The sequence below is a fragment of the Rana temporaria genome, chromosome 2, assembly GCF_905171775.1.
Source record: "Rana temporaria chromosome 2, aRanTem1.1, whole genome shotgun sequence".
NCBI classification, from domain to species: domain Eukaryota; kingdom Metazoa; phylum Chordata; class Amphibia; order Anura; family Ranidae; genus Rana; species Rana temporaria.
The window spans coordinates 148,767,989-148,792,958 of NC_053490.1; the positions used below are offsets into that span (position 1 = coordinate 148,767,989).

A 24,970-nucleotide genomic window follows, 5' to 3' on the forward strand; every position below is an offset into this window, starting at 1 on the left:
ACACTGTGCCGTGTCAGATTAATTTATTTCACATGGATCGGTCTGGGGTGGGGGGGGGGGGTTCAGTCTGTATTTCATGGTGACATCCATCCCCTCATCATTGCCTCGTTTTCCATCTTCCCCTTAAGGTACTGTGTGTTCCATCTGCGGATGGCATGATAACTGAAACCGTGAGCTCTGATCCCATGAAACTGTTGGTGGCTGCTGGTGAACACCATACTTGGTGTATATAAGCTTGTTGAGTCTGCTATATCATCGTATCTAGACTGTCCACTGTTATATTGAAGTTGATCTCAAATTAAAAAGGATTGTTTTCTCAACATTTTTTACATTAACTATTTTTCTTTATTTTTTATACTATTTTGGGTGATTCGTTATTGTGGATATCCATGAGCGCGGATTTTTTGGTGTTTTTTCTGTATTTCATGAGGGTGTGTGGAATGGGGGGTCAGTATTCAGTTTGTGGGGCAAAGAATTCAATTGCCTGAAATCGGCACATGCGATACAGATCTCCATGCTACACTGTCACAGGCCCCCCTTGTACACACAGTGCCCATGCCATCACAGCCCTCCCTTGTACACACAGTGCCCATGCCGTCACAGCCCTCCCTTGTACACACAGTGCCCATGCCGTCAAAGCCCTCCCTTGTTGTACACACAGTGCCCATGCCATCACAGCCCCCCTGTACAGACCGTGTCCCTAACCATCATAGCCCCCCTGTACACACATTGCCCATGCCACCCAGCACACACTGCCTCGGATACATTTAAGCCCTCCGCTCTAGCTGTGTTGAGGCGGTCACGTGTTCCTATGACAAGCCGTTTGTCGGGTCACATGACGTCCCTGTGACTGCGCAGACTCCGCTGTCACCGGCTGTGTACGCTGACATTGCTACAAGTCAGGAGAGGGGGAAGAGTTTCCGGGCGGACTTTGTGCTTTTCATTATTTCTTCCCCCGTAGCGCATGAGCCGGTGACAGAAGGTCTGGGGTCGCAGAGGAGTCGGGAAGTGACAAAGTGAGAATCTTGGGAGGGCAATGTTATCATAGACTCTGTATTGGTGATACACGTGGGCTGACCGGGCACAGAGAGCTCACACCTCAGAACTGCTCCTATTCTGCTACACATAGGTGACATTGTGACCTTCTGCTTACATAGTTATTAAAGCTGAACTGCAGGCAGGCAGACAATAACACAGCTGTATAGTCATTAAAAATAACTGTAAAACGCATGGACCTCTCACAGCCCCCTATAACAGTAGCACTCAGACTAGGAGATGGAGGGGCAGCACTGGCAGCCAATCAGATGTACTGAATAGGTCGCTAACCTGTACATGGGCCACACAAACCTCAGGACAGGCATAGGAATCCTTTAGCCAGTAAAACAGCACCCATAAGCCTTGGTTCACATCAGTGTGGCTTTGAAATCGCACTCCATCAGCGTGATTTCAAAGGCACAATGCACAGGACCGCCAATTTCACTGTGGCTTTCAACTTTATTTAATAGAAATCAATGCAAGTTGCAATGAAATTGTAAAAGAGTAGTGCAGGAACCTTTTTCAAAGTCGCTGTAACTTGAGTCCCAACGATTTGAACGGTTCCATTGCCGGCAATAGCGTGCGACTTGTCATGAAAAATTTCACTGGTGCAAACCAAGGCTACCTGTTGGAAGTTCAGCTTTAAGAATTTAAAGTGGAATTAAACTCCTAGAAATACATCATCATTCCAGCAATGCAGTGGTTAATCCCTCTCTGGCCAATGTCATCTTCTTCCAGGTGGCAGGTTTTTGGTCTCTGGATTGGCTTTTATTAGTCAGGTTTAGTACCACATTAACCACTTCACCCCCCTGACCATTTGGCTGACTAAAGACCAGAGGAATTTTTGCGATTCGGCATTGCGTCGCTTTAACTGACAATTGCGCGATTGTGCGACGTGGCTCTCAAACAAAATTGATGTCCCTTTTTCCCACAAATAGAGCTTTCTTTTGATGATATTTGATCACCTCTGCGGTTTTAATTTTTTTGCGCTATAAACAAAAATAGAGCGACAATTTTGAAAAAAAAACAATATTTTTTACTTTTTGCTATAATAAATATCCCCAAAAAAACGATAAAAACATTTTTCCCACAGTTTAGGCCGATACGTATTCTTCTACATTTTTTTGGTAAAAAAAAAATCGCAATAAGCGTTTATTGATTATAGCATCTACAAAATAGGGGTCGATTTATGGCATTTTTATTTTTTTACTAGTAATGGCAGCGATTTTTATCATGACTGTGACTTTATGGCGGACACATCAGACACTTTTAACACATTTTTGGGACCATTGTCATTTTTACAGCGAGCAGTGCTATAAAAATACACTGATTACTGTGAAAATGACACTGGCAGTGAAGGGGTTAACCACTAGGTCGCGCTGAAGGAGTTGAAGTGGTTGTATAGTCCAGATTTTTTTTGTCACCTGTAAGGCAAGAGGCATAATGAGCTAGTATGTACCGCATACTAGCTCATTATGAAATGCTTACCTTAGAACAAGGCATCAGTAACTTACCTGGTCCACGCCGAGGTAGCTGACCTGTTGCCTTGGCGTGTCTTCTGGGTATCGCGGCTTCAGCGCTGTGAGTGGCTAGAGCCGTGATGTCGTCACTCCCGTGCATGCGCCCAGGAGACTTCTTTCCAGCAAGGTCCGGCGTCTGCCGGGCCTTCAGCCGAGATATATTTTTTACCTACAGGTAAGCCTTTATTATAGTGAAAAAGATTTTCTTTCCTACAAGAGGAAGGAAAAAAACACTGCGCTAACAAATAAATGAACAAAAACCTATGTGAATGTAGAAAAAGCTGCCAGTACTATTACTCAATAAACCAAAGTAAATAAAACAATTTAAACAAAGAAGTACAGCGCTCAATAAATCAGGACAACCATTAAACAGTTGAGAAATAATGGTGTGTTAAACAATGAAAACCAATATATGATTAAGTAATATTGAAAAAAAAACGTGACATACGTGAAAAATAAAATAAAACAGAAATAAAAAATATAATATATAATACAAGTCCATAAACGTGATCCACATCCAACTGATTGAATGAGAAGAAATTTGATGGTGTGCTGGTGATTATTATAGATGAAAATAGAGATCCTCCACCGAAAAAAGGACACCCGACTAGTGAGAATATAATCTCCTTACCAGATGAAAAGACCGAAATTGCATCAGTCTTATGGGGCCCAGGGATGTTTAAAGTCTTCCCAAACGGACTTTCTCTGAGTACCCCAGCACCCCAGCACTGATCCTGCCAGCACTGATTTACTGTGGTTTGCCCGCAGCTGCCAGCTTCCTTCCTCTGCCCTCCCGCCAACATAAGGTGTGGTTCACTTGGGAATGTAGTCCATCAAGGATGGGGGTGTCTTTAGGTCTGTAGATGCCGGTCTGCAGGATCTGGTGGTGTTTCCCTGGCTTCTCAGCAGAATCACAGGAAAAAGGTTTGTCTGCCAACCCAGCCGTGCCGTGTGACGTCACTGCCGCTTCCGCGTTCCACACTGGAAAGTGTGGAGCTTCCTGTGATTCTGCTGAGAAGCCAGGGAAACACCACAAGATCCTGCAGACTGGCATCTACATACCTAAAGACACCCCCATCCTTGATGGACTACATTCCCAAGTGAACCACACCTCATGTTGGCGGGAGGGCAGAGGAAGGAAGCTGGCAGCTGCAGGCAAACCACAGTAAATCAGTGCTGGCAGGATCAGTGCTGGGGTGCGGTATCTACCTCTAACTTTCGAGCTGGTCGATCTACTGAAGTTTTATTTTATTTTTATTTTTCACGTATGTCACGTTTTTTTTTTTCAATATTACTTAATCATATATTGGTTTTCATTGTTTAACACACGTCACTGATTGCTGCTCCTGATGAGAGGGAGTAGACGATCAGTGACAGTGTCACTATGCAGTACGGGGAGATGCTTGGTTACACTTGCCTCACCCCGTTCTGCAGATCTGTGACCCGATTGCAGGACACTGGTGGACATCGAGTCCGCGGGCACGGTCATGGAGCTCGCAGGACGGGCCTGCGCGCACCCGCATGCCGGGAATTTTAAAGTGACGCAAATATACGTTACTCTGCCCAGCCGTTATTCTGCCGACGTATATGTGCAGGAGCCGGTCGTTAACCAGTTAGGGTCCCTTTCACACAGCATGAGATCTATCCGCTGATCCCTTCTGATCAGAGCGGGCAGGTGACAGGTCCGTGTGCGCTCAGTTTCTGCAGAGAGGACACAGACAGAGCTCACTCTGCTCTATGGGTACCGGGGTTGTAAACAGATTCCACAGTCCATTTACACCCAACTGCCCTCTGAACCAATCAGGTAGAGGTGGATGGATCCCCTTCTGTTTTTTTTGTGGATTGGATTGGAGGTAGGTGGGTGTAAATGGACACAAGTTTAAAAGTAGAACTGAGGGCAAAATATAGATATTTTTTCAGTTAGGATAGATTAAGGTTGGGTTAATATATCTTTCAGGTTTTTTTTGCCCATCTGTGTCCTACTCCTATTGATGATATTTCCCTTCACGTTTTGTCCTATTGCCACAACAGGAAGTTACAGGAAATCCCTGGTAGTCACCACAATTTGTGTCCCTATGGAAAGATCTCCCCTCTATTTCTGTCCTGGTGAACACACAAGATTTTTTTTTTCTACTGTCACTCTTGGTGATAACAGTCACCAGGACAAATAGAGGAGGTTAGGGTTCTTTCACACTGATGCAGTTTTGATGCATTCCCATTGACTTACAATGCATCTGCCCTTTTGGTACGCCTTTCAAAAACTGCACCAAAGATGCTGCTTGCAGGATATTTCAAAGCGCAGTGTGAACAGTTAGGCTAGGTTTACACTGTCTGAAGGAGGAGTTGGGGAATCCCCAGAGGACTCATATTGCCTCTGTCATTCCACAAATATGATTGTGGATCACCATACCAAAGAACCAAAATATGCAAAGAAAATTTGGAACTTTTCCCAATTTTTTTTAGTTTTACATTGTGTGGGGTAGTTGTGAGTGCAGGAATCACAGCTGTTCCTGAAAACACCCACAGCCATAAGGCACTGCTCTAGAGACACACATGGCTACCATTCATTCTTAATGACACCCCCATGTATCTTAACCCGCAACGTGCTTACGGGTGCAAGAACCACAAAGAAATCACTTGGGGCAAAAGCCCCATACGATTTCCCTGCGGGTGCATTTTTAAAAAAGGTGCAAGCACTTATTTTTTAAAGAAATTCAGGCACAGCAGCCCATTCAAATGAATCAGTTGCAGTGCCTGTGCAAATGCATGCCACATACCCACATGTAGGGTTGCCCGCACACAGCAAGTGGCGGCAAATTGAACAGACATCCCCTTTACAGTGTAGGGGCCTCAGTGCCCATGCAAATGATGCTTTATACAGAGCACAAAGCATACAGGCTGGTTTAAAAAGCCCCAAAACAGATGTGCCTCAGCATCAGATTATCAGCTGGCATGAATTAAGAACGATGCCATCTCCCACCTAATTTATATCCTGATGCAGTTAATGTGAACCATGCTGGTGTTATAACCAGGGTTTGACAAATTTGCTTGTAATCTAGGAGCCAGCTAAAAAAGTTAGGAGCCAGAAAACGCACCCCGTCCCGACGAGCTTGCATGCAGAAGCGAACACATAAGTGAGCAGCGCCTGGCATATGTAAACGGTGTTCAAACCACACATGTGAGGTTTCGCCGCGATTGGTAGAGCGAGAGCAATTATTCTAGCCCTAGACCTCCTCTGTAACTTAAAATATGCAACCTGTAGATTTGTTTAAACGTCGCCTATGAAGATTTTAAAGGGTAAAAGTTTGTCGGCATTCCACGAGCGGACGCAATTTTGAAGCGTGACATGTTGGGTATGAATTTACTTGGCGTAACATTATCTTTCATAATATTAAAAAAAATGGGGATTACTTTACTGTTGTCTTATATTTTAATTAAAAAAAGTGTAATTTTTTTCCCAAAAAAGTGCGCTTGTAAGACCGCTGCGCAAATACGGCGTGACAGAAAGTATTGCAACGATCGCCATTTTATTCTCTAGGGTGTTAGGATAAAAAATATATATAATGTTTGGGGGTTCTAATTAGAGGGAAGAAGATGGCAGTGAAAAATAGTGAAAAATGACATTAGAATTGATGCTTAACTTGTAATGCTTAACTTGTAATACCAACGGCCACCACCAGATGACGCCAGCTCACACATCTGGTGGTAATAACTTGTAATACCAACGGCTCACCACCAGATGGCGCCAGCTCACAAAAAGAAAAACGGGATTTGTCAAGCCCTGGTTATAACCACAACATTCATATTAGTAAGGCACAGTTCAGGGCACAATCTTGGAGTCAACAGCTTTTAACATTCTTCTGCACATACATATATACATGTGGTTGACAACAATATGTGCATGTGTTAGGGAACAGAAGGCGCAGGATGTACATGCAAAACAAAGTTCCTGACACATAAGCAACCTCTTTAGAACTCAAAAGACATATTACTTTTGTGAAGGGTTAACTGAAATAAATGCACCTCTATTAAGTCCTGTTGGCAATCCAATAGTTAATATATTCACATGTATGTAATTGGATATGGAAATTACAGCAAATATTATTTTATCTTTATGTCTTTGCAGTAGCCTGAGAGGTTCATGCTTATGATTGTACCTAGATCGGTGTCCCATGCAGTCCCTGCTCCGTCTTTCTTCCACTGGGACACTCCCAACGTCCTCTTTGCGGAGGGTGAGATGTCTGTTCAACCAATTACTGAACTATCGGGGTATCATTCCTCAGCCCGTCCTTCTAAAGAGCCACACAACATCTACAGGTACGGTTCACAAATGCTGGCATCAGTAGGTTTGACATCTTACAAAGCATTTATAAACACTAACACTCGAGTGCTTTAAAGCTCAGCTCCAGCCATACCAGGTTTATTCGTTTTGGAAAAAGTAAGGATCAAATCTCTTCTTTTTTTCTGTGTGTGGTCCCATTAGGGAGGTTTTCCCTCTCTTCTTGTCCTGGTGACCAGGTGAATTTCCTTCACAGAAAGATGTGGAGATGCTGAGCTTTAAAGACTATGTTAACCTAACATTTCATATTCCTGATATGTGCCTGCTGTACCATGTACTTGTATCACAAAGTATCCTGTTCTTTTTATATTGCTTCCTTTGTGTGAAATACCTGGTGTTCCTGACAGCCCCTCTGCTTTCCTATTGAAAATTGACCATGCTAAGCATTAAAGCACAGCATGGTCAGTTTTCTGGCTGTACTAGGAAACCAGCCAGCTCTCTGTCAATGATCAGACTGGTGTTGACATGCCCCCCACCCCCCCTTGCACATTCACTGGGAAGTTAGGTGTGCTGCCATTTATCCTCCCCCAGCCCTCTAAACCCCTAAGCTGAGAACAGATAATATGTGATCATTTATAAAATAAAGGGTATTTACATTTTTCTTTATATGTATACATAAATGTATACAAAAGTGATAAAAAAATGTCCTTCCTTCTAATAAAGCACTGCTCAGCGCACAGGAGTCAGCAGTAAAGATTAATGATGAACATGGAATACAGACAATCGGATACACGGATAAGCAGCCGCTTAAGGAGAGAAAATATCAAATGACAGTAAACAAAAATTGGTGACTAAGAAGTCAAGCAGTTCAGTGTATACTGTAGCAGCGCTTGGTAATCAAAACGTGAGTTCTGAATAAAGTTCTATATTTAAATAGGTATCAAATAATGGTGCAGATGAACATCAGCAGTAAACAGTGTCTTCCTTAGTATGTGCTCCTTATCACCAGGGGGGCTGTGTTTCACCACGTGGGGGGATACTATCCCCTTATGGGGATGCATTTACCAAACCGAGAATATAAAACAGCATGGGATACACAACAGCCTCTGTCATCAATCTTGCACTCTCCACCACTCTGCTTGTTTGTGTCTTGCTCGTGCACATATAAAGGAATAAACTTAAATAGTGTGATAACGTTTTAAAAGGTTTATTTAAAAAAAAACACAGGTCCCCTTTAAAATGTGCGTACCACAATGCAAAAACAGATAAGCATGTAATTTTACTGTGCCTGTTTTCCCTCTCTGGATGGTTGAGGCAGGTACTGGCGCTCAGGCTCACTCCTCTGCTCTGACGCGTTTCGTCATTAGCTGACTATGTCTGAGGGCGCCCTCAGACGAAGTCAGCTAATGACGAAACGCGTCAGGACGTGGCCCACATCAGACGACCAAAAGACTGTGTACCCTGTGGATCAGGAGCAGAGGAGTGAGCCTGTGCGCCAGTACCTGCCTCAACCATCCAGAGAGGGAAACAGGCACAGTAAAATTACATGCTTATCTGTTTTTGCATTGTGGTTCGCACATTTTAAAGGGGACCTGTGGGTTTTTTTAAATAAACTTTTTAAAACGTTATCACACTATTTAATTTTATTCCTTTATATGTGCACGAGCAAGACACAAACAAGCAGAGTGGTGGAGAGTGCAAGATTGATGACAGAGGCTGTTGTGTATCCCATGCTGTTTTATATTCTCGGTTTGGTGAGTGCATCCCCATAAGGGGATAGTATCCCCCCAGGTGGTGAAACACAGCCCCCCTGGTGATAAGGAGCACATACTAAGGAAGACACTGTTTACTGCTGATGTTCATCTGCACCATTATTTGATACCTATTTAAATATAGAACTTTAATCAGAACTCGCGTTTTGATTACCAAGTGCTGCTACAATATACACTGAACTGCTTGACTTCTTAGTCACCAATTTTTGTTTACTGTCATTTGATATGTATACATAAATGTTTTGCCTTTCATTTGTATTTTAAACTGAATGGGTTGATTAACAAGGTAAGAGTTCACAAATACATACATTTTTCATGCTTCATTGGAAAAACCTATTCAATTTAAAGACAACACTCCTACATTTATTTCCATAATGTGTGTGTTTTCCTGTCCCCTGTACCTGGAAGCCATGCTCTTAAACTAGACAAAGGAAGCCGCATGGCTTTCAAACGTGGACGTTCTCCTTGACCATAACAATTCAAACGCTCCCGTTTTGCCACTGGTATGAATCCTTATTCTGCGTTGTTCAGAATTAATACCCGGATTACTCACCGTTCCTGTGGAAGGGAGATTATCTGCAGGGGCACGTCATGGCAGCCCCAAAATGTGTTTGATCAGGCACACTGGGGTGACATGAGCGTACATCCGCCTATAACCAATATGTCTTTTGCGGAGTGAACACATCCCCCCCAGACGATCGTTCTGTGCATTGCACAGGGGCCCTTTTACTGGTGGACATATCCACACTCTGCAAACACCTCTCCCCAACCTCAGGAAGTTTTTCACTAGCAGACGGGACTCAACCAGTGTCAGTCTGCCCCAGTCCGCTCTTTAGAGTACTAACACTGGGAGACACTATGACAATACATATTAAATACATCTTCATAAAATGTTCACAACATGGCAGAGCTTATTAACAGCCACATAACTCATCAAAAGTGTCATTACACAGACTTGGATTGCAGATCTAGGGAGGGGGTATTTCTGACCTGGTCTGTTATATTACTGAAAGCAAAACTATAGGACCTATGGACCTGCACAGTTATAATTAGGCATCATTTACACAGGTGTACATACATCTTCACCCTCAGGGGGTGCACAGGTGTTCCATACATACCTGTGCAGGAACCTTGTTAAAATCAATGACAAGTGGTCGGCTGCATGGATTTCCAAGCGCATCCTGCAGTGCACATGCAGATAGTGTTTTCTGATATTTACAACAGACCCACACATCTAGATGAATGGGTCTCGTTGAGTCTGTCATTCTTACATTTTGTACATATTCATTTTGCCCTTTATCTGTGGTCCACGTTCTCGGAGTAGAAAGTTGGCAGGTCATCAGCACCTAGATGTAGGAGCCTGATCCCTGCACCCCAAAGTGTTCCAGGACATTTGTCTCTGTTGGAGGGATGCTGGACATGGATCTCCTGGAATCCTGCTTTAAAAACAAAGTGCACAGTTTTGTGGCCAGGACCAAGGATCCTCTGACCTTCGCTCTAGTGACTCTGTGGGACCAATTTTGCTTGTTTTATGCATCCCCTCTGGTATGGATTCTTCCTCGACTGCTTTTCAGGATTGAGGTGAAGAGAGTTACAGCAATCCTGGTGGCACAAAACTTGGTTAACCACTTAAGACCCTTGCGATTTGGCACTGTGTCGCTTTAACTGACAATTGTGCGGTCGAGCGATGTGGCTTCCAAACAAAATTGGCGTCCTTTTTTTCCCCACAAATAGAGCTTTCTTTTGGTGGTATTTGATCACCTCTGCGTTTTTTTTTTTTTGCGCTGTAAAAAAAAAATAGAGCGACATATTTTTTACTTTTTTGCTATAATAAATACCCCCAAAAAAGATATAAAAAAACAATTTTTTTTTCTCAGTTTAGGCCGATACGTATTCTTCTACCTATTTTTGGTAAAAAAATATCGCAATAAGCGTTTAACGATTGGTTTGCACAAAATTTATAGCGTTTACAAAATGGGGGATAGTTTTATGGCATTTTTATTAATATTTTTTTTTTTACTACTAATGGCGGCGATCAGCTATTTTTTTTGTGACTGCGGCATTATGGTGCACACATTGGACAATTTTGACACATTTTTGGGACCATTGTCATTTTCACAGCAAAAAGTGCTATAAAAATGCATTGTTTACTGTGAAAATGCTAATTGCAGTTTAGGAGTTAACCACTAGGGGGCGCTGTAGGGGTTATGTGTGACCTCATGTGTGTTTCTAACAGTAGGGGGGCGGGGCTGGATGTGTGATGACTGATCGCCTTTCCCTATATCAAGGAACAGACGATCAGTGACATTGCCACTGTGAAGAACGGGGAAGTTGTGTTTACACACACCTCTCCCCGTTCTTCAGCTCCTGTGACCGATCGCGTCCACGGGTGTGGTCATGGAGCTTCGGACCGGGTCGCAGGCGCGACCCACGGCTGGGCACTTAAAGGGGACGTACAGGTACGTGCCTGTGCCCAGCTGTGCCATTCTGCCGACGTAAGGAGGCGGTCCTTAAGTGGTTAAAGGGATTTTGTACATTGTTCATTGACTCCTGGGAGATTCTCTGTGGACAACTCCTGAGGTATTTCTCTGATGTCATTATTCCTACACTTCTGAAGGTTAGTCACACCAAAAAATTCCCCCCTTTAGTGTAGCTCTTTTGACATGGGCAAGGTGGCCGCTATTAGTGCAGAGAAATGAATTCTGAGAAAATTGGCATCCAGCATACCTGTGCATAAAGTAGATCTTGCAATCCATGGTAGATCATTTCAAGGTCAGTTCCAGGACTTGATATGTAAGAGACTGCTCTTTACCTGAAAACTTAAGATTGTGCTCATTCTCTTTAAAGTATCCCAAGATACAGTGAGGCAAAAAAGTATTTAGTCAGCCACCAATTGTGCAAGTTCTCCCACTTAAAAAGATGAGAGAGGCCTGTAATTGTCATCATAGGTATACCTCAACTATGAGAGACAAAATTTGGAAACAAATCCAGACAATCACATTGTCTGATTTGGAAAGAAGTTATTTGCAAATTATGGTGTCCCGCGATCGGTCACAGGAGCTGAAGAACGGGGAGAGGTGTGTGTAAACAAACCTTCCCCGTTCTTCTCTGTGGCAGTGTCACTGATCGTTTGTTCCCTGTTATAGGGAACGACGATCAGTGACATAACATGTCCAGCCACGCCCCCCTACAGTAAGAATCACTCCCTTAGGGCACACTTAACCCCTTAGCGCCTCCTAGTGGTTAACCCCTTCACTGCTATTGCCATTTTCACAGTAATCAGTGCATTTTATAGCACTTTTCGCTGTGAAAATGACAATGGTCCCAAAAATGTCTCAAAAGTGTCCAATGTGTCCGCCATAATGTCGCAGTCATGAAAATAATCGCTGATCGGCGCCATTACTAGTAAAACAAAATTTATTAATAAAAATGGCATAAAACTATCCCCTATTTTGTAAATGCTATAACTTTTGCACAAACCAATCAATAAATGCTTTTTGCAATATTTTTTTTTTTTTTTACCAAAAATAAGTAGAAGTGTACGTATCGGCCTAAACTGAGGAAAACATTTTTTTTATATATTTTTGGGGGATATTTATTATAGCAAAAAGTAAAAAATATTTCCCAAAAAATAAAAACCACAGAGGTTTTTCAAAGTAAGGTAAGGTTTTTTTCCCCCCCAAAATTTTGAATTTTTTTTTTTATATTGTAAAAGTGTAAGCTATCTGGTCCTGGAGATTTATTTATGTTAAAGGGATTGTAAAGGTTTGTTTTTTATTTTCTAAATAGGTTCCTTTAAGCTAGTGCATTGTTGGTTCACTTACCTTTTTTCCTTCCATTTCCCTTCTAAATTTTTTTTTCTTTGTTTTCTTTGTCTGAATTTCTCACTTCCTGTTCCTCCTCAGTAAGCTGTTCTGGCTGACTAACCACCGCTCGGATGATGGTGGAAAGCTTACTGTGGAGAAACAGGAAGTGAGAAATTCAGACAAAGAAAAAAACATTTAGAAGGGAAATCGAAGGAAAAGGTAAGTGAACAAACAATGCACTAGCTTAAAGGAACCTATTTAGAAAAAAAAATGAACCTTTACAACCCCTTTAAGCTTTTCTAATTATTTTTTGGACTCCGGCCTCTGTTAGCCACAAGGGAACCTCTTGTGACATGTTACTATCAATTAGGGCTGCGCATCTTCACCGGTCTCACGATTCGATGCGATTACGATTATCAAGTCCACGATTCGATTCGATTCGGCGATGCATCACGATGCATCACGATTGCAGCGCAAGTGCGCATGGCTCTCCCCCCAAAATACTAAAGGAGATGATCAGAGACTGCAGACATGCTACAGGAGATGATCAGAGACTGCGGACATAGTACAGGAGATGATCAGAGACTGCAGACATAGTACAGGGAGATGATCAGAGACTGCAGATATAGTACAGGAGATGATCAGAGACTGCAGATATAGTACAGGAGATGATCAGAGACTGCAGACATGCTACAGGAGATGATCAGAGACTGCAGACATAGTACAGTAGATGATCAGAGACTGCAGACATAGTACAGTAGATGATCAGAGACTGCAGACATAGTACAGGGAGATGATCAGAGACTGCAGACATAGTACAGGAGATGATCAGAGACTGCAGACATAGTACAGGAGATGATCAGAGACTGCAGACATAGTACAGGAGATGATCAGAGACTGCAGATATAGTACAGAAGATGATCAGAGACTGCAGATATAGTACAGGAGATGATCAGAGACTGCAGACATGCTACAGGAGATGATCAGAGACTGCAGACATAGTACAGTAGATGATCAGAGACTGCAGACATAGTACAGTAGATGATCAGAGACTGCAGACATAGTACAGGAGATGATCAGAGACTGCAGACATGCTACAGGAGATGATCAGAGACTGCAGACATGCTACAGGAGATGATCAGAGACTGCAGACATAGTACAGGAGATGGTCAGAGACTGCAGACATGATACAGGAGATGGTCAGAGACTGCAGACATGCTACAGGAGATGGTCTATATTTCTCCTCCATACAGCCCAGTCCCTGCAGTGACAATAACTTATCACAGGTGACACATCAGATTCCACTACATGCCCGTACCCTCCCTGTGTCCCCGGATAACAGCACCCCCTCCTCCTCTGTACTTACATGCTGTTCTGCGCACAGAGGATGATTGGAGGGAACAATGAGGAAAATACATGATTTTGCCTGTGCATTTTCAGTGTGTTTTTATGTGCTGACATTGTCATCAATACGCCCTTTAAAAATGCACAGATGACAATGAACCCTCAATGAAAATATCAGTACAGCGAGGACTACCGTGTTATTTATTTTCTATTACAATTGACACATTTCCAAGTCCTTGCTGATATTTTTTATTGAGGGTTCATTGTCATCTGTGCATTTTTAAAGGGTGTAAATAGGGTGAAACTCCCCTTTAAAAAGTGCACAGGAATACACACATGGCTGCTGGGAGGGGGGGGGGGGGGGGGGGACTCAGGGATTAGATTTCACAATTGACAAAGCCCTGTGAGTTTCACTGCACTGCACTGTCTGCTGAAATTTCTCTGACTCTTTGCACATTCCAGCACACTAGGAGTTAACACAGTGGAATGTGCAGAGAGTCAGAGAAATGCCTGCACAGGCAGAGCACGTGTAGGAATCAGACTGCTGATAAAATATCTGTGATAATAAATGCTGTTATAGCCAGGGCTGTAATATGCTTTTTACAACATATGCAGAATCATACCTCATGTCTCCGTGTGTATATTACTTTCCCCTCATTTGACTCCATGTTCAGACTTGCCTCTCTCTCCTGATGTCCGTTCTCAGCCCCGCCCATCGTCTATAGCTAAAGTAACAGATCACAAGAGAGGCGGGCGGGGCTGACATCAGAAGAGACTTTGAGACGAGGGATGTGAGAGGACAGAGGAAGAGAGAGGCGGGCCGGACCATGGAGTCACATGATCGCATGTACAGTTACTACACACGGAGCTACGAGGTATGAATCTACATAAATTTAAAAAAAGCACACACAGCGATTGCCAAACAATGGATTACAAACCGCATTTATTACAAATAAAACATTTTAAAAGACCTGCTCGGAGCGATCTCCCGGGAGGGGCGTGGCAAGTCGGGATGACGTCACCCGACATCGATTATTGGGGTCACATGCATCGATGCAGAATCGGGGGGCCCCGAATCGCGATGCATCGATTATATTCAACACCCCTACTATCAATACAGTCATAGTTGTTATACCCATCCTTTTCCTGTCTGAAGATTGAGGAGAAGAAAACATTTAGTACAGTTGCCTTCTCCTTGTCATCTGTAACCATCTTCCCTTCATCGTCCTTAATGGGGCCTATATATTCCGACCCTGCATTTTTACTGTTAATATACAGTATTTTCACTCTACTACTTGTTTTGCCTTTAGTTACACTTTAAGGAAAATGTACAGCTTTCTTCGTTGTTGATTAAAATAACAATACTAATCATTCATAACAGAATTAAGCTCTTAGGACAGTGGTGGTCAACTTGGTAAATAAAGAGGGCCTCAGGTGCAGCCCCCTGACATGTTTAAAGGCTTACACAATAGAATTTGCACCCGTTTACACTAGCGTTTGCATGTTAATGTGTGCATAATGCATGCACACTGCTGTGTGTTGTGCATATGTAATGTATGTGTGCTCCAGTTTTCTTTTTTTTTTTTTTTACAACTTGTATGTGATTCCTAATGCACTGCATTGTGAGATGCATTACAGTTTGTTGAAATGTGATGCAGAACATATTTTTATTTATTTTTTCAGTACACACCGACGCTACACATTGGTGTGAAATGAAAGCATAGGACATATAAAATTACTTTGTTCTCGTGTTGGGGCTGCATTGGGCATGCTGCTCTTATATTAAAAATAGTTTTTTTTTCTGCTTTATTTTCTTTAGGTGATGTTATTAACATTGGAGATGTATCCTATACGATAAAAGATCCGAGAAACCCAGAACTGGTACCTCAGAGTTACAGTAAGTATTTTATTTTCATGTTTGTAATGGAAGTATGAATAGGCGAAATAACAGGTTGATTATATAGCATATATATTGATCCCCTGCAGATTTTGTAAGAATTGTGTAGGGGTTTCAGATATAAAGTCATTGTGTATTGGTTTGAGAAACTAGACCTTTAGGCTGGGTTCACACTACTACACTACTTTCATCCTACTTTGCTCTGTGTTCAATGTTTCCCTATGAGAGCGTCTTGTAGCGTCCTACACAAGTCAGTCCGACTTTGAAAATGCTCCCTGTACTACTTTTGGTCCTACATTGATCCTACTTCAGGCCCATTGAATATCATTGAAGTCGGACCAAAGTAGTATCCTGTTCATGAAAGTAGGATGGATGTAGGACCAATGTAGGATAAATGTAGGACCAATGTAGCAGAGCAAAGTAGGATCAAAGTAGTGTAGTAGTGTGAACCCAGCCTTAGCCAGAATTGTCTTCTTTGTTTTGGGAAACGATTAATACCCCTGTTAGCTTTAACTGCTGTCTGGGGCTCCATTAAAAAAAGATTTCCTCTTAAGCTGGTGTTTTTTTTTTTTTTTTACCCATATTACCTGTGGGCTGAACAAAAAAACAAACCGATTCCTCCATTTTATACAAGCGAGATAGATGGAGGAATGCCCCCAAGGCAACCCCCCTCCCCAGGACATTGTTTTCTGACAACTGGACTCTCTGCTTTAAGAATACACTCATGCTGGCCATACAGGTACAGAATTTAAGGCCAAAACTGGTCGTTTTCAGAAAGATCATTCGACAATCGTGCCATTAGTGCACCCAACTTGACTGACAATTTTGACCATGGGCCCAGCTAATGTTGATGGATCCGAAGCAAAATCTTTTACTGTTTACTATAATGTATACGTGTACAGTAATATCTCGGTTTGCGAGTAACGTGGTATACGAGTGTTTCGTAAGATGCGCTATATATTTTTAAAATTCTGACTTGATTTGTGAGCGCTGTCTCGCAAGACGAGCAGGACTCAAGCCGCTAGTGTATGTATTACCTTATGTAGCCAGAGGTCCGGGATGCTGGAGAACTCTGAGACGCTTAGAGACACTGTATGGGACGTGTGGATGGGGCGGGTGTAACGTGCATCGAAGCACCCAAAAGTGTCAACAGTTCCTGAGTGTCTCTTAGCATCACCAGTGCCCCTGCACCTCTGGCCTCATACAGTACTGCATACACCAGCAGTGGTTGTGGAACAAATTATCTGAGTTTCTATTATTTCTTCTGGGGAAACTCGCTTTTGATATACGAGTGCTTTGGATTACAAGCATGCTTCTGGAATGAATTATACTCCTAATCCAAGGTATTACTGTATGTTGTAATCAAAATTAAAATAATATTCTGTCTTGTATAACTTATATATGTTTTTATTGTTATCCAATGATCACTATAATCATGGAAACAATCAAATCGCGAAAATTCGTTTATTCTGTCAGTTAGTGGCCACTTTGCTTTCGACCGTCGAATAATCACTCAGTCTGCAAACGGCCTAATTTCTGTGTGTGTATGGCCAGTATTAGTCTGGTTTAAAAAAGACACAAGTCCATCCAGTTCATCCAATGACTTACTTCTGTCAATTGGAGGATCATACATACGTGGATCGAAATTCTGCCATTCTCTGCAGAACTTACAAATTTCGATCCATCTATGGCCGGCTTTTCTCCCTCACCAGGGGGACAACCTTTTTATCTAATGAATCTTGAACAGTAACACATACAGAAGTGAAAAAAAATTATGTGTTGCTCTCTCTGCTCGAATCATTAATAGAGAGTTAATACTAGCTCCGCTGCTACCTACAGCAGATGAAGATTTATCGCTTTTGGATTTGCTCTTCTTTCTCACCCCCCAACTATTCTCACAGCTTTACTCTCTTGTCTTCACTCATTATCATTATTTGTCTTCCTTTTCTATCTTCTATGGAACTACTTGGTTTTCTCTCTTCCTCCTTCTTTATTTCTAAGCCTCTACAAAATTCACAGAGCTGTTCAGATTTAGTTTTTTGGGGACAATGTGTAGTTTGCTACCCAACAAATTGAGATGATAGTGTTTTGTGACGGAACATATCATTTATTGTAATATTATATTTGTAATTTCAATGTCAAATATCTGAACAAATTGTTGGTAACACCACTGTTGCATACCTGGGATGTGAGCCTGACGTGCAGAGGAAGGCCTCATGTACAACTCCGGCTCGCGGACTACTGGCAGTGATACAGGAGCACGGTGGGGTATGAGTGCCTGTAAACAGTTCAATAGTCCCTGTAGTAGCGGTGGTCAGTAGGCAGATAGTAGATGAGCTGACACGATGCTTGATTGGTGGCAGGCTGGGATGAACCACAGAGCAGTACCAGATGCAGGCTTGCAGGGCTGGGAGCTGTAGCAGGCTGTATGAGCGAGATGCAGGGTCAGACAGACCAGATCGGTAATAATCAGGCATAGAAGATAGGCAGAAGAGAGCTCAGGTCACAAGCCGAGTAGTACTGGAAGATCATCAGACAGAATCAGCAGGCAGGATCAGAGTCTAAGGAAAGCCGGGATCAGAACAGGCAGCAGGCACTCGCAGGTAACAACAAGCTGAATCAGAATCAGAGGTGACACAGGAAACGACACATAAGCTGCAGACCAAACAGCAAGGAACCTCTGTAGGAGCCTTGCTTAAATAGCCTGCTTGACTTCAGTGTTAGTGACAGGTGTGTGTCTTAAAGTGCTAGTATGCATGCGTGCAAGCTGGGCGCTTACATGGAAAGCCTGTCTTCCCTGACAACCGCATAATCTTGTATGAGACATCACCAATGACCGTTTTATGTCATTGTTGTACTTGAATTGTGCCTCCCCTGAAGTTCTAAAATAAAAAAAATGTATTCTCGGGGGGAAAAAAAAATGTGTTGCAGCTTTTAATTATAACTACATTTACACCTACGGTTTTCTCCTAGTCCCCTACAAACCTCCACAAATACCTGTTGAATGCAGCTCATGCAGCTATCTGTCAATGTGTGGCAATGATTCTGCACTTGAAGTCAGAGCAGAGTGACCACACTTATGTAGGCTGTGCCTGCTTGGACTACAGTGGGATATAAAAAAATTGCAGGGGAATAGCAATCAGCACTGTCAATGCTGACTGACAAGCTTGTGGCATGTCAACTAGTACCTGGCTGCACCTACTGAAATCCTTTGTACTGCTTTAAGATTGGCAGTACTGTCTCTGTTGCTGAAATCCTCCCAGTGCGGGGAGCAGTGTTTGGGAGGGGGAGCATGTGAGACGCAAAGGAGGATGTCAAGAAAAGTTTCATTTGAGCTTTGTGCATCACGCAGTAACTGGATTTGGTACTTTTTTTTTAGACTGTCATACATAAGCCATTAGATGTACTTTAGACTAAGTAGGGAAGACCAAAACCCCTCTTTATTATTATCTGTCTCCCTGTTACAGATTTACCTCACTTCCTGTCTGAAAAAAGCTTGTCCCCACACCAAAAAGTGAGGAAAAATCTCTGTAATAAAGACCTGTTTAGCAGTAAAACCTGATGTTCTATTCTATTCATAACGATGTAAAAAGGTTTTGACTATAGATGCACTCTAACCCAGAGAGCAAGGATAGCTTGCCACAAATTTTCACTGGCAAGTTGTACAATTGCAGAACATTTAAGCACAAGTTCCAGTTGACACTTTTCCAATTTAAAGCGAATTTCTGTGCCAAATGTCTAGCAACTTCTAAAGTTGCAGTGGTGAATCTACAGCAACAGCTCTGCGAGTCTACAGCATGAAAAATCGGCCACAGTGACCCCTGTGGTGGGATGACTATTGCACAACATAACTGAACCAAAACTTGCAGCAGATTTGCAGAATGTTTGCAAAGAAAGTCAAAGATCTGGAGTCATGCAATGCAGACTTGCTGCAATTGTATAACAAATTTGTGAAGACTGACAAGTCTAGCAATAGCTTAGCAAGTCATTGTCAAACTTGCAGCACAACTTTTGCTATCTGGGAAAGTAGAACTATAGGCAAACATTTCTAATTTTGCATGGAGGGTTATAACCACACTCCAGGTTTTTTTTCGCCATCTGTGTCTTATTGTGGAGATTTACCCTGACTTCCTGTCCCATAGACAAAACAGGAAGTGAAAGGAATCAGTGTGAATTAGGGGAATTCCTTAGGAGCCCCCAGGTCACCAGAACTAGTGTCCCCATTAGAAGATTTCCCTCTATGCTTTTCTAGGGACAACCTAAAATGTGGGATTTTCTTTTGCGTTTACTTTCAATGGTAATGGTAAACAGGACAAAGAGAGATGGTAAACCTCCTTAAAGGAACACTAAAGCCACAATTTTTTTTTTTTTTTTTAAATAACAAAGATGTTATACTTGCCTCCACTGTGCAGCTCGTTTTGCACAGAATGACCCTTATCCGTGTCTTCTGGAGTCCCTCAGCGGCTGTCTCAGCTCCTCCTCGCAAAAGATTTCTACCTTCATGCGAGCGAGCTCGCATGGTGGAAAGCTTTTGCGAGCGCGCTCCCGTGATACTGCAGCGGCCAAGGCCGCCGACTGTATCACTCGGCCCCGCCCCCCGGCGCGCCGCGTCATCCGCTGTGATTGACAGCAGCGCCAGCCAATGGCTGCGCTGCTATCAATCCGCCCAACCTAGCCAATCAACGGCCAGGCTGGGAACCGAACAAGATGACAAGCACGCGCCCGGGACTTTCGAACGGTCAGGTAAGTAAAACGGGGGCTCGGGGGGGGGGGGGGGGGCGTTGCTGTCAGATGTTTTTTTACCTTAATGCATAGGATGCATTAAGGTAAAAAAACTTTTACCTTTACAACCCCTTTAAGGCTGGTTTCACAGTGTAGCACGGAGCGACTCGCAGAAGGGGTCCAGTGCCTCCCTGTTCACTGTTTTTGGTCCGATTTTCAGCCTGAATTTTTGGCAGCATCTCTTTTGAAATTGTGGCAGCAGACAGGGAATGAATATCCCGATCTGATGTCACAGCAGGGATTGGGGGGGGGGGGGGGGTCGAAGGGGCTGGCGCATTCATAACATGTTGCACCCTGAATATGGGTGTAACATGTGACATGTTATGAAAGGTGACCTTATCCTTTTTATTGGGGCATAGACAGCAATAAAAACCTAATAAGTGTTCTAATTCATCTCCATTCTATCTAAAAAAAAAAATAATACAATGCCTTCAGTTATACTTTAATGGTTTCAGTTGATTTTTGTATATACAGTGGTTATAGTGTGTATGTACAGTATGTTAGCATTTGGTTGTTTGTTTTTTTGTTAATGCCCAACAACTGTATCTTTATGTCCTTAAATTAGTTTGTTCTGGATGCTTAATTGTGTTTGATTTCTCTTCTTGGAATATGTTAAGGCAGCTGCACTGTGGAAACTTCCTATGTACTTAGTGTGCCTACAGCAGTTCTGATTCTCCCCCCATGAGACCTACAGCTTAAAGCAGCTATAACCTAATTTGTTTTTCTAATGCTAATATTAATGAACGATTCTATTAGAATATTCTTTTTGGCAGTGTAATCCATTCTTAGCATGACCCAGTTGTAAATGATATAAAGTGAAATATTGGAAGATATGACGTACAGTATGATATTACAGCATGCAATGGCAATTTCTTAAATATGTCAGAAACAGAAAATTCCAACACAATCTACTATCTTTTTCTTTTGCATCACATAGAGGGTTAATGAATAACAAAGTATTCAGACCACAGTATTTGAACAGGCCAGCCCTGTTGTAGGTGATTACAGAATAGTCCTAGACATTTCACAATGATTAGCAAAATGTACATAATTTTTCGAATTTGCGGGTCTCTATAATTCTTTCATATGATTTTAAATGGTACCAAAGATGCATAAAATAGCAGTATTGCTGACAAATACCAGGCTGAAACTTGTACAACTAATTACCTTTCATTTTGAATACGGTGTCTGATAATATTTCAAGTTTTATTAAAATGTAAAGTTCGAACACCCAGCTGTGCCTTCTTCTTTTCAGGTATCTATGCTAGCAACAAATCCTCAGTGCTCTAATATGCTTGGCCACACTCCCTTGTGCTCCATAACTAACCCATTAATGAGATAGACAGCCTCACTGATCCATTGTGATGGGCATATTGAAGTAGGCCTTCAACAATTAGAAGTGCGCATTATAATTTTTAAAGACTTTCATTCTCACTCCATTATAAAACAACAAACTGAAGACCAGTCAATGCCTTGTGCTCAGCCTGGATTTAGGACCAAATGGGGCTTTACAGGGAGATCAATTTGAAGACTAACAATGGTACTTGCAGACACAGCAAGGGGTTTTCTTATGTAATTATTGTTATCCTAGTCACTTTTTAGTCCAAGTGTGGTTCAGTTTAAAAAAACTATAAAATAATTTAAGCCCAACTCCAGCAACAGCTCATTTTAGATTTGTATGGAAAGGATTAGTAGTAGATTTGAAATGCTGGCTGTGCCGCAATAGGAATGTTTACTCTTCTATTCCTGTTCTATCTGATGCCTGTCCCCCTCAAAGAAATTGATGTGAAATCTTCCTTGTGGGGAAACTGACAGCATTAAAATCCTAACAGAGCTTTTAAACCAGGGGTGCCCAACCTTTTGAAGTGCGAGGGCCACTTAAGCGACTTGGTAACCGGTCACGGGCCACAATGAGCGGTCCTGGCGGATGGCAGGTCCGTGTCCTTTCTGCATATGCAACATTTTTTTTGCAAATCGTATTGAAGGTAGGACACAAGTCGGTTTACATCTGCCACTCCTTAGAGGCGAATAGAGGGTCCAATTGGGTCGGACCGTGTGAAAGGGGCCCATGGCTGCTTTCACACTGATGTGCTGTGGTTTACCCACACCTCGGGTGCAACGCAGTGTACCTTTTGGCTTTCCTGCCCTTTGCAATAGACTTCTATTATATTCTGCAGGTTTTGTGCACTTTCAGAAAGCTCACCAAACTCGCAGGTAATAACAGACGTCTATGGCTCAGTGCAGGTAACCCACAGGTGCACTGCTCTGCATCTGCGTATCAGTTTGAAAGCAGCCCAGTAACCACTGAAGAACAGATATGCCCATATATATACACTGTGATTTTAGTAATAAACTGAACTTTAAAAACAATATTCTATTCCATCCCAGAGAAGGGGGTCACGGGCCACATCAGAGGGCTTTGTGGGCCACTGGTTGGGCACCCCTGTTTTAAACCATCCGCATGCTGCTTGACAGGATACAGGGAAATTTTTCTTCACATTCTTTTATGACAACCATTAATTGTGCAAGAATTAAGATGTTTCCCAAGTTGATCCACAGACCAAGGTTCTAACCCTCTCAAAGTCCAAATAAAAGCTGCACACCTTACACTACTCAACCTTTTATTGATAGGTGCTCAAATTGAATGCCATGGATGTTGCCTTGCCAGAACTAGATATGACAATGCAAAGTCATATATGTTTCATGTGTTTACTGAGAAGACACCGTCATATAAGGCAGAAGAAGCCAAAATTTCAGAGGTCTTGCAGGGTAAGGTCTGTTTCTCAAGATGACATACTCACTATGTTGCCTTGAGAAAGGGACCCTGAAAGACCCCAAAACAAGTACAAATAAAGTTATTGGCATTGCAGATTTGTTTTAAAGTGGAAGTTCCAAGACTTTCCTCTTATTCTTCCTTGCTTTAGTTCAATGATTATGACCAATATTGAGTTTTGAACCCCAAAACCAAGTCAGCAGCCACAGCTCCCATATTTATAGCCTGGTAAGTTAAGCTTTTTAGTGGTTGCAGAGATGTAAAAGTAAAGTGGGTCATAGTTACAGTATCTCACAAAAGTGAGTACACCCCTCACATGTTTGTAAATATTTTATTAAATCTTCATGTGACAACACTGAAGAAATTACACTTTGCTACAAAGTAGTGAGTATACAGCTTTTATAACTGTCAATCAGCACATTAATGTCTAAACCGCTGGCAACAAAAGTGAGTACACCCCTTAGTAAAAAATATCCAAATTGGGCCCATTTAGCCATTTTCCTACCCCGGCGTCATGTGATTTGTTAGTGTTACATGGTCTCAGGTGTGAATGAGGAGCAGGTGTGTTAAATTTGGTCACTGGAAGTTTAACATGGCACCTCATGGCAAAGAACTCTCTGAGGATCTGAAAAAATAATAATTGTTGCTCCTACATAAAGATGGCATAGCCTATAAGAATACTAAAAAGGGAAAGAGGGGGTTTGGGACTTTGTACGAAGCCTTGGCCTGGTAAGGCCACGTGCCTCCATCCCTGTCAATATGATAAAAGGAACAGGAGGGTTGGGACTTTATATGAAGCACGTGGTTGGTGAATATAACAAGATGTTTATTAGTGCATATACATGTATGTACAAACATAATCTCTGTGTCAAGTTCTGAAACAGTTAAACATGATAATAAAATAATAACATTGGTATCAAATAACATTGGTATCAATTAGTATCACGAGGTTAAAATTCCACAATTCACCAATTTTTTGGGATGTGGCATGGATGAGCACTGATGTGGCATGGATGAGCACTGATGTGGCATGGATGTGACACTGATGATCACTGATGTGGCACGCATGATCATGAATGAGGCATAAACGAGCGATGGATGGGGATGGATGAGCATGAATGAGGATGGATGAGACAGGAATTAGGACAGATCGGCACTGTGGGCACTTCAGATCCAGCCCACAGTGCTGCTGCACTCGATGTCTCCCCTCTCCTCGTACACTGTACTGATTGGTACAGAGATGGGAAAAGCTGAACCAGGCATGCGTCAGCTTGTTGACAACTGATTGCTCCATTATTGGACAAAACGATCACGTGGTAAAGGGCCCCTGTCATGACGGACATTCCCGGGTGCGCGTGACTCTGGGAGGGCGTACTATGTTGTCCCTCCAGAGTTATACGACCGCCCTGTAGCCGTCATTTGGCTATGGCCTGGTCAGTACGTGGTTAAATTATAACTGTTAATTGCATATGTGTACAATAAAACATTTGTTATATCATTTAAAAGACGTGTTCTTAAAGGAAAAGTCCAGCCTGAGATTTTAAGGCTGGGTTTCTCCTAAGGGTCACAGGAGTGCAATTCGTTTTGCACTTCTGTGACCCGTTTGCAGTGAAGAGCAGTCTGAAGTCCGCTCTCTGCTGACGTCACTGAAGTCAGTCCAGGCAGCATGTCATCCCAACTTAGGAGGTGTGAATCCGCAAGCTGCCTTGACTGATGGCAGGTTCAGAGAGCCACTGAGACGGCCTCTCCCTGCTCCTCCACA

General features: G+C 42.5%; 1 protein-coding gene across 1 annotated transcript in view; it reads left to right on the forward strand.

Annotated features, from left to right (window-relative positions):
• Positions 1-862: 862 nt before the first annotated feature.
• The window catches only part of VWA8 (von Willebrand factor A domain containing 8), a 486,197-nt gene continuing 462,089 nt past the window's right edge, over positions 863-24,970 (forward strand). The window contains exons 1-3 of the mRNA XM_040341313.1: positions 863-1,016; positions 6,682-6,872; positions 15,576-15,653. Coding sequence (XP_040197247.1) covers positions 6,728-6,872; positions 15,576-15,653 — 223 coding nt within the window. The 5' untranslated portion in view covers positions 863-1,016; positions 6,682-6,727. The remainder of the gene's footprint in view (positions 1,017-6,681; positions 6,873-15,575; positions 15,654-24,970) is intronic.